At 38.3% G+C, this 11,173-nt stretch overlaps 1 protein-coding gene across 1 annotated transcript in view; it reads right to left on the reverse strand.

Annotated features, from left to right (window-relative positions):
- Positions 1–10,511, reverse strand: part of Su(Tpl) (Suppressor of Triplolethal) — a 213,371-nt gene extending 202,860 nt beyond the window's left edge. Inside the window, 1 exon segment of the mRNA XM_067093461.1 lies at positions 10,341–10,511. Within this exon segment, the coding sequence (XP_066949562.1) occupies positions 10,341–10,496 (156 nt within the window). The 5' untranslated portion in view covers positions 10,497–10,511.
- Between the last annotated feature and the right edge of the window lie 662 nt (positions 10,512–11,173).

Consider the following 11,173-nt stretch of genomic DNA (forward strand, 5'->3'; position numbering starts at 1 on the left):
ACAAGTCCGGAGATATGCATCACCAACGCAAAGCATAAAAGAACTTGTTTATAATGATAAAAATAAAAAAAATATCTCAACGACACAATACAAACTACCCACAACTTTAAAAAACAAAAATATGCCGCACAACTACAAGAAAATCCTCGGCAAAAGGTTGCCTTCAACGATCTTGAAGCTAGACTAGGTCGGGCACCGTGAAAAAGTTGCAACAATTTAAAATTAAATTCCGAAAATACAACACGACACTTTTACATCACAGATTCGACCTGTATCCCCAACGGACACCGACACATTTACTGCTTGAAACTGGCGTTGCAATTCCCAAGATAATCAAATGTGGAAATATATAATTTCTCGATGACTTCACAAAAAGTTTAATTGATCATGACGTAAGAGCATGTCTTACCTTAACCTCATTAAATAAGCTGAATTTACAACTGATAAAAACTCGAAAGAAAATCTTTCGAAGGGCACCACTCTCCTCAACTAAATTCAAACTGGTAACAACTCGTGGACATTTCGGGGTAAATGATAATTACCATCCACATCCCGGCACTCATATAGGGAGAGCCCCTTCTAGCCTACAAAACGGGGGCATTCTGACAGCAAATACCTGTGGATAACCACTTGGTAAATAGCTCTTTTCATACTCAGTGGCGTACCCTCGACTGACAAGGGCGGTATGCCACTTTTGGGCATTTAGTCTAAAGATAATTTAATCTGCCGATTCACGATAATTCTAAATGTCAGATCAAACATAGCAATACCGACTGATAAAATTTCTCTTAACACCCGCCCGCCCCGCCCCGGGGGCGCAAATGTCTTCAAACAATTAGAAAATGTATGACACGGGCAATAATGTAATTAACCGTAAGTGTCACTACGACACAGCCGCCAAAATTTCTTTATGAAGGTGAGGGTGCGCCACCTTCACCCCCTCCCCCGTTGCTCAGTTCCATCAAGCCAGTGGGCCTCCCAAAGGCGACCCTTCACAGAGGCTACATACAGCACATACACACACACACACACACACAAGAGCGCACAGACCGGACTGGTCAAGAAGTATTTCACACATACGGCGGCACAAGACTTTCACTCCCGCTCACTTCCAACACCTGGGCCGCTAGACCACGTCTCACTTCAAAAGCGATTTTTTTTTTTATTTTATTTTTCAACTTCGGAAAACAAATCCTCATTAACCTTCGTTAACGTTTGGTTATTAAATTACCAAATTCTCATCTACCTAAGAAAATCAATGTTCTTTATCATATGCAAATCAGTTTGAAGGGACAAATTTTGATGTAGAGTATAAAAAGGATTAGTGGAGGAGTTTACAAGAGATGTAAAATGTTTCTAAAATAAAATTGCAATACTGTATAATATATATATATATATATATATATATATATATATATATATACCATAAAAAGGGATTCTGGTTATTACAATTACCAATGTATCTGGTAAAAAGTGACCAGTAGATTATATACAAACGTATATATATATATATATATATGTGACTATACGTATATTTATATAAGACTATAACCACAGGCACAAAATGCAAAACACTTCTTCGTCCTCTTCAAATGGGACACGAACGCAACCTGGTTTAAACCCGTCATGGGGGGGGAGTGCATTTCCTAAGGCACAGGAGCTGACGCAGAAAGAAACACTGCCTTTATAAGGATATCTGGGTACGCAAACTGCAGGTCTGCACACACACTAACAAACAAACAAACAAACACACACACACACAGAGAGAGAGAGAGAGAGAGAGAGAGAGAGAGAGAGAGAGAGTTTAAAAAAGGAAATACACATGACAAGCCTGCGATTCGACCAGTCGAATGACTTTATCCTAGGTCACAAAACAGCCTCTCGCTTGTATTTACCAAAATAGTGACGTATTATTGAACTCCGCGAATTATCAGGGAATGTTTTTTTTCTCTTACAAATATCACAGAAATTAAAAGACGACCAAATAAATTAAATACTATTGGGAAGCTCACGATTTGCAAATACCAAAAACTAACAAAAGAACCTAACAAAAAGTAACAAAAGGACCTACAAAATTAAACGAGTGTCCTTAAACGCACAAACACAAAATATGTCCAAACAAAATTATATATAACAAACAAAGAAGGTCTACAACGCAAAGACCCATCGTAAAAAAAAAAAAAAAAAAACACTACAACCACACGAATGACAACAATTATCGACTACTCTACAAACATCGTAGTGTAATCTGGCGGACTGGAACTGGCTCTCCATACAGGAAGCAGCAGGCCTAAATGAAATGTCATAGCTTACTCAGGCCTATCGGGTCCCAAACACTGTTATGGGTGGGTTCAGATTACCAGAGAACAAAAAAGTGACACCAGTAGATACCATTTATATACATGTTTTATTTTCGAGCAACCGAAAAATATACATAAATTCGAATAACTTCATTGTTTTGAATCCAACAGTGAACATTTTATCATAATGTCTCGTTTGTTTAGCGAAATAAAGACGGCAAAGCTTTCGGTAATATCTATGCATAGCAAACCAAAACCAATCAATCATAAGAAATCTTCATAGAAATCAATGTTACGAAAATACAAACATTCGCACATCTTGACTTATAACCAAATGTGACTTCTAAACACACTATAAATGTATGATGATACTGGAACCCAAATGTTTACTGCAATAGTACCACACAGATTCCGCGATTAGCCTATCCCAACAAAAGAACAATATCGAAATCGAGTCACCAACGAATGAAAGATGACCTGAAAGATTTTAGAATCAAACTATTATTAGAGTATATCCTATCAAGGCCCTAGTACTAAGAAACGTCTTCATCTCCTAAACTTTAGGCGACACGAACATAGTCCCATTGAACAGCCAAACAGCCCGAAAACCCCTGCATCGGGGCAGCAGCAAAACCGACCACATTTCTCAAGTGACAATGACTTCCCTCTTACACGGTAATGGGATTCAATAACCTTTCAAACATCAAAACTGCCGGGCCGTGAAACCCAAATGAGAGAGAGAGAGAGAGAGAGAGAGAGAGAGAGAGAGAGAGAGAGAGAGAGCATTAGCCTACCCACTTCTAGAATTTTAATAAGAATTTTGATGAAACAACAAAAGATAAATCATATAATTAAATAAAATTAAATCCAAACACAGCATATTCTAACACAATCAATAGACACATACACACATATACAAAGACTACACATGCTACTTCATAACCTAGCCGCAAAACATTCTTATCAGTCATGTGGCGACAAAAATAAGTCAATATAATACCATCGGATCTGCAATGTACAACGCCCTAAGCATATGTTGGCCAACAGCAATTTTGGGTCTAACACGGTGCTCTCTAAGCGCTTACGACAGATGGCACGTGCGCATCTCGAGAGAAGGAGAGAGAGAGGAATACGACGATGCCGGGGGAATCAGATGTCTCAAACCCGACTTAAAAGAATCATGTCGGTATAAGCTTGTCAACGCTATGATTTCACTCTAGTTAAATTTAAATACAACTGATAACATAATTTAAAGGCAGTAGGCTAAACATCCTAGATCGAAACTGTTGTAAAGGGGAAACCAAAACTTTCAGTGCATGGACATAGGCTCATCATGTACACCACGCTGTCTAAATGCGCTAATATTAACGACTGGCTTATGGAAAAACTCCACATACATATATGCGCAGACTACACGACATATAAGCGCAAAGACCGCATACATATTTGTACGGACTACACTTACACATATGAATTCGTGAACAAGAGCGTATCGAACACTCGAAACCTGACATAATGCTTAGCCCAAAAACGCAAGAGATTATACGAGGCTCAACATCGACCACGTGGAGTGATGGGGAGAGTGGGGGGGGGGTGAGAGAAGTAGATATGTTATAAATAAGAGCAAAGACCCCACCCCCATTTCTTCGTTTGACACGATGCTCGTGTGACTAACCAACTATGGCAGAGCCGAGCATATTTAGCTACAGATCTTGCAATTCTTACGGTGCGCTCTTCCTGGGCAAGGTTGCAATTCAAGACACCTAGGCTAATACAATGTATTTATTCACACTTCCTTATTTCTATAAAACTATATGCCGCAATAGGTTTTTCCGTTATAAATCCATCAGTCACAAAAATTACACCTGACAAGTGCTCCAAGTGTACAAATATTCACAATGTTCACGCCATGAACAATCTGAATAATAGCCAAACGCCGGGTGTAAAAGTTGAGAAGGATATGTTGACAACTGACTATAAAATTACCATTCCTTTCGTTAGAAATCATCATAAATATAACACAATATTTTTCTAACTTGCAACATCAGAGAGAGAGAGAGAGAGAGAGAGAGAGAGAGAGAGAGAGAGAGAGAGAGAGAGAGAGAGAGAGAAACGACCACCGCAGCAGAGCAGGCATCAGAGTCACCTCCCTACAAGATGTGATGACAAGACGTCCCAAAACAATCGCAGTCGTCACCTTTACGTAACCTTCCCTGCCTTCCCAACTGCTTGGCAGATAGGCCTATCGAGCAGCTCGTGTCCGATGACAAAACCTCCCCGGGCCGAATAAAAATAATGACACCAAAGCGTAACACGAGGTAAACCGAACAATTAATGGTGATCTAGCCGCCTATTTACAACCAGACAAACGGGATACCTGACGGCTTATCTCGCGGGGGCCTGGCAGGTAGGCCTACCTACCCCCTTGATGGCAGATAAGCGGCCAGTAGCACTTGTAAAGGGAGGCGGGTAACCGCACTGCCTCAGTGTGACACTTGTTGGATGCCCTGGGTTTGAAAAGGTGGTGGTGGTGGTGGGGACGAAGTGTGGCAATCGTTTTTCACCCATGCCCATACAGTTCCTTGGGGCGGAGGACATGGAGAGTATTCAGCATGACGTGTGCCTAAAATATAACACCCATACGAAAAGGCGTCTAAAATACTTCATTTTACATCATGATTTAAAACTTCTTTTTATATTATATTAATAAAAACGCAGTCTTCTCACCTATCTAGAAAAAAATAGATGAAACAAATTTACGTACTGCAATAAAAAATAAAATAACCATAAAAATGACAGTTGATCGGCAAATGAACGTCCGCTAGGCCTAAACGGCGGAACAAATTTCACACATCTGCACAACAGCAATATGCACGCATATACAAACGCTCGACATCGACTCCACATCAATGTCGCCAAAAGCGACTCCTTTGTTAAAATCCCTCTCCTAACACATCTTCGGCAAGGCCAACTGAATACCGCCGAAAGTATTCTCATTAGCGCGTTCAACTATTTGGAAACTCAGGCAGGCCATAAACACGAGGGAAGTATAACGTTTGGCCATGTGAACTTCCATATGGAAAGACTGCGATAGTTAGGCATAAATGAAGGCTTCCAAGTTGTGATAATGTTCTTTTAAACTAACTATATATGCATACTTACATACATACACACACACATATATAAACTTAGTTTTGAAAAGCTATCTTCAACGCTTAAACCAGTGAATATTTAACAGCAAATATAACAGGCCTAATAAAATCACAAGAACTCGACCGTTACACAGCTGAACCACATAGGGATACTACACAAGTTACAGGCAACCCATATGATAAACAGGGCGAATAAGATGTAAAATTGATAGAAAAAGTAAGTACATGTACTTTAATACCGAAAAAAACTTTCCTGTAAAATACGACGGCTGCTATAAGCTCAATAAAAATTCAATTAGAAGAAAATATATGCAATTTTATCTATTTGTTTTCCTGTACGTTGGACTAACGACATGTGAAAACGAAACGATAACAATGACGATTAAATAAAAAAAAACAAGATTAATTATATTCATATAAAAATTAACAAACTAACCGAAAATTTAAAAAAAAAATTAATGTATACTTGACTGAAAATCCACGAAATCGCCTAACGCCAGATGACCACCAAGATATCCTTCTAAATATCAGAAAAATGCTTTAACCACAGGTCTCCAAGTAAACGCAAGAAAGTTCACGGATGTGAAAACCCACCTTCTAATGGTAACCTGCTAAGTGAGATCCGAGAGAAAATGCTCGTGCCAGATTGCAAGTCATGAAAGCTTATGATCAACTAGCGTGCACAGAACTAAAATTCCGGAGTTTCCTGGTGGCCCATATTATGACACAGGGGCCTAGGAATGTCTTGGCAAAACTGCCTTCATGAGCTATCTTTGGTCTTACGTACCCCCAAACCCACTAATTAACTTCATGTCCTGATAATTTAAAAAAGAACGGCTTTCCCTTCTATATTCGCACAACCTTTCTATAGTGAAAAGGCAACAAGCCTCATTTTATATGCAACAAGCTCCACCAAAATATTTTCCACCTACACACCACTAAGAATGCAATAGGCTGCATCTTCAATGCAAAAAAATCATGAATTTCCGGTACGCATCAAATCTGACTGAATGGAACACTGGGTGACAATGCCCAACTAAGCAATAACACCGCCTAATTTGAGAACTGGGCTAACCAGGTTAGTAGACCACTCGATGGGACGACACTGCTCATCCACTTCGATCGAATATGTTCCACTGTGGACAATACGATAAACTGTCATTTCTCACAAAGTTCACATATCCTTGAGTAACCAAGCAAATCTTTGTTGCCTTAGCCACAATGCTACGACAACACAGAAGAGGTGAAATGGTGTAATAACGAACTAATGACACGTGTGCATAAACTAATTCCACGAACGTAATTCACTCACCAAAACTTTAAACGGCAAACAGCGGTTTAATGGATAACCACATCAAACCAGGTCCCCTTTTTCTTCCAAGCCAATGACCTCTGAGGAAGCCACAACGTATACTGCGAAGCCGATCATTCCTCAAGCTCGTAAAACCAGCTTGCTTGCTCAATTACAAATATCCTACAAAAGACACAAATAACACCAACGGCAAAACCTAAAGTCGATAAACAACTGTCTGAATAAATACCTTTCTTATATATAAAAGTGACCAATAACATAAGCGCCTCCAAACTGACCTAGGTCAAGGTTTTAGTTTTATCACAATATCAAATCAGTACTTCAACATTAGTCCCTCCGTACTGTCACCACCCGTCAGAAGTGAATGATGTTTAATAATTGTTAAAAAAAACTGCTCGATGGCATTATTATCGCAACAAGAACGCATCTTGAATAAGCGCACAATATGAAGTGGCTCCTTGCTCTGAAACCCCAATGAATTATTCATAGTGGACAGCACCAACAACCCAAATACATCACTGACTAAGTACCGGCATTTTAGCAGGCAACCGAACTGAAGTTATAATCACTGCTGAAAATAAATTAATCGAATCCACCATGTCATGAACATAATGCATTTAATTATGTACTTCACTTAAACTTTTATACGGGGAATGCAAAGTTGGCCTCAAACATATGTTCCACCCAAGATAAGCTTTCTTTCACGTAACAGATTCTCTTCCCCCCTCACGTTCACAATTGTCAACTTGAGAAAATATTAATACGTTGATGTATTACCGCCTGCAAATCATTGGATTTAAGCTCTCTGAAAACTTTCCATGCAGCATATCATAATGTACAATCGTTGCAGGAAATGACAAAAATATATCTAAGAACTGTTAACCAGAGGATGTTTGATGTAAAAAAAAATTCCCCAGCTTTTAACTGAGCAATGATGCGTACGAAAAATCTATAAAGTACAATGGCATTGAATAGTTTAAAAACTACTGTGTATTCCATAGTTCAATCATAATGAATTCCGTTACAGTGCTCATGAATCATTTAACCTAATTCCTGTTTTGAAAAAAATAATACAATTCTACAAGAATTATTATTATTATTATCAGCGCCAGATTAACTTACAAGATGAACATACACAATCTGCCACAATGATTTTAAAAATTATCACGAGATGATGCATTATCTAAAGCTCTGTAGCCTACCATTCTTATAACAAATGATAAGATAAAGTGACTGACTGCTGCACAACAATGTTCATATTTCGGATCACTCTTTTGGCTTGAGTAAAATTATAAATTTGTCCAGGAAACTTAAAAGGGAATCACTGATGAGTAGCAAGAAGGTTTAGCAGATGCCTGTATTACTTCACAAATAGAACGTATAAAAAAAAAATAGCTAAAACATATATTTGACTCTTAACAGCAGCGTTTTAACTGGAAATGATTAGGCTACTAAATAAATGGACGAAAATCAACATATTTGACACGGCAATTCTCCATATCCAATTAACATCAGAAATGATGTTACTGCTTATGAAAAAAAAAAAAAGCTACTTCCACCATGAGAAATTAACTGTAAAGGTGTTATGGCTGGAGTTTCAGAAACCTACAAATAGCAAACTCCTCAGTTGGAAAACAAGATCCCAAACACAACCAGTACCGTATGTAGCAGACACTAACATCTCTATTAGGATTAAACTATATGAACATAATAATTCAAGACATGATTTAAAACAATATCCATCACTCAAATACATACGTACTAAGACAAAATGTAGCGCAGCAGGACTGCTTACTATAACCACATTTTCAAATAGGAATAAAAGATAGTTACGTACACTAAGTCAACTGAATACCAACAGTATATCGCCTACTACTTTACTGGAAACACAGCTCAACCAAAAAAAAAAAAAAAAATACACTTGATTATATGACTACAGTAGCCTAATTTTCATATCACAAAAGAAGGGAGAAACACCTCGTGTGCAAGTAAGTTTTACAATCCTAAACCACCGTTCTATAACCCTCAAAGTTTCTTTTCGAAATTGAATAAATATTTAGCTTCATCCTTCACCTACCACAAGACTCAAAATATTGTATCAAATGTGTGTTACGGTTTTTAAGCTTGAAGCGCTTATGAAATATAATGTTAGATTCATCCAATTTAACTTCATTATAACTGTGGACATTTGGGACGATTCGATCAACATTACTTCACTATAACGGTGGACATCTGGGCAATTTACAAGATATCCAGCAGCCATAAAAAAAAAATATATTTTTTAAAGTAAAAATCTTACGTAAATGGATCCTGTAACATTTTCCCCTCCACCCACCCAAAATTAAGAACCACAAAGAATATATCCAGACATAAAAATCTCGGGAAAACAATCATAGCCTATAGGCGATTCCACAAGTATCAGGTCCAACAGAATTGCATACAAAACGAAATGCACCCGAATAACATTCCACGTACTTGGAAAGCCCTTTGCATATTTCAGGGTGTATCCATGTCTACTGGTCTTATTCCTGGCAACTACGAAAAATATGAAATTACATAACACGATGCATTCCCATTCTTTTGCGATAACATTAACAATTTCGTATGAATCGACTCGACTTTCCATTCACATTTCTAACAATTTTATTAATTAACCGATCCACAACCTTTACGTCCAATGAAGGCAACGAATATGGCCACCGTCACCAGCACAGTATCACGAATATCTGTACATTTTCTTTTCCCGATATCTTTACATAAGCAGGTACGGCACTGAGGTCGGGGGAAACATATTCTGACTTAAAATTCCTGTGCCCCGTTGTAAACTTGACCAAGTTATTAATATATATAGACCCTTCAACTACGGCAACTTTTATCAGGAGCTGGCATGGGCTGTCAACGATATCCACAATTCCAAGACCAGATAACCCCATTTAGGTTCATCATGCCATAGTATTTCACGCTATGTTGGCTATATGACTTCCAAAGAAGGAAGTAGAGTAAGTCAATATTATTTTAACAGCCAACCCCCCACCCCCACACACGACTCTACCGTAAGCATTTCCCAAAATAGGCTAAAGGAAGCCAGTGATACTGTCTATCACCCATTGCCATTTTATTGCTATTGCAACCAGTTTCATCGCAATATTTCGGCGACTCCCCAATTATCCTTATTTTTCCAGATCTCGTGGGGCTGATCACAGAGGGTAAGTGTCAAATATCTGGCCTACATTTAAAAGCTAACAGCTGGTGTGGCGAACCATCAGCTGCTGCTGCTGCTGCCGTTCGTGTGCAACGAATCACCAACAGTCTCTCTCTCTCAATCATACCGGTACTGGCCCCATTTTCACCCTTTAATTGGCCTTCACTTGCCTTCTGGCATTGCAAACACCTAAATTAAACATCGCTGCCCACTTTGAGAAACGTCATTACGTTCGTATTCACCTACGGCCTTCTAAATTCGAGGGCCATTCACTTTTCGGGATCGTCTCTCATCCGAGCCGTTGCGAGCACCACTTCTTTCCACGACTATTTCGCCAAAAACCGTAATACGTGGACGAATTACGAAAAACTTACCTTAATCCGTAAGTAATCCTCTATGGCGTTAAACGCGGAATCGGTTAATTTCACATGTAGATAACTTTTACTTTGAGTAATATTATTACTAAGTTCATAAGACCCACACCCTAGCCCCGCCATGTCTACACTACCATTGAAACGTCTGCCAACCATTGCTGAGAGCGACGTTCCAATAATATTTTCGCGCCACTACCAACACATGGACAGAAGTTTTCACCCATACGTATCTAATTCGTCCTATCTTTCAATTGGAAGTTGATCCTTATGAAATAATATAATCTTATGCAGAATATTAGAGCATAAAAGCATTTGTGTATTAAAATATTCGGATTTACATATTTTCGTTGACATCGTTTCGGAAGACTTCCCAAAATGCACGCGATTTCACTACAAAGAAAATTTAAAACGTTATTATTCCACCACATTCCCATATATTTATTTATTTTAACCCATACACCAACAATAAATACATAAAATTATAATTCCATGTTTTAAGAGTAAAAAATAACGACAGACTTCACAGGAGCAACAGTTGGGATTCACAGAAAATGGATCGAGATAAAGGACCACTGAATTTCAGACCCTTCCACTATTAAGAGCACCGTGTTTTATCGAATGTTTATCATACAATTACTAAAATATATTTGAATAAATGTAAATTTACGATTTTCTTTGACTCACTAACGGCAACTTGGTAAATCGACATTAAATGGAGCTTAAATTCAATTAATATAACAATAAAAAATGAGATCACACCGAAAGCGAACGATTCATTGTGGAAATATGTGCGCATTAGTACAGGATACTCCGCGGTTACATATAAGTACGGC

Source organism: Macrobrachium rosenbergii, chromosome 50 (genome assembly GCF_040412425.1).
Source record: "Macrobrachium rosenbergii isolate ZJJX-2024 chromosome 50, ASM4041242v1, whole genome shotgun sequence".
NCBI classification, from domain to species: Eukaryota; Metazoa; Arthropoda; class Malacostraca; order Decapoda; family Palaemonidae; genus Macrobrachium; species Macrobrachium rosenbergii.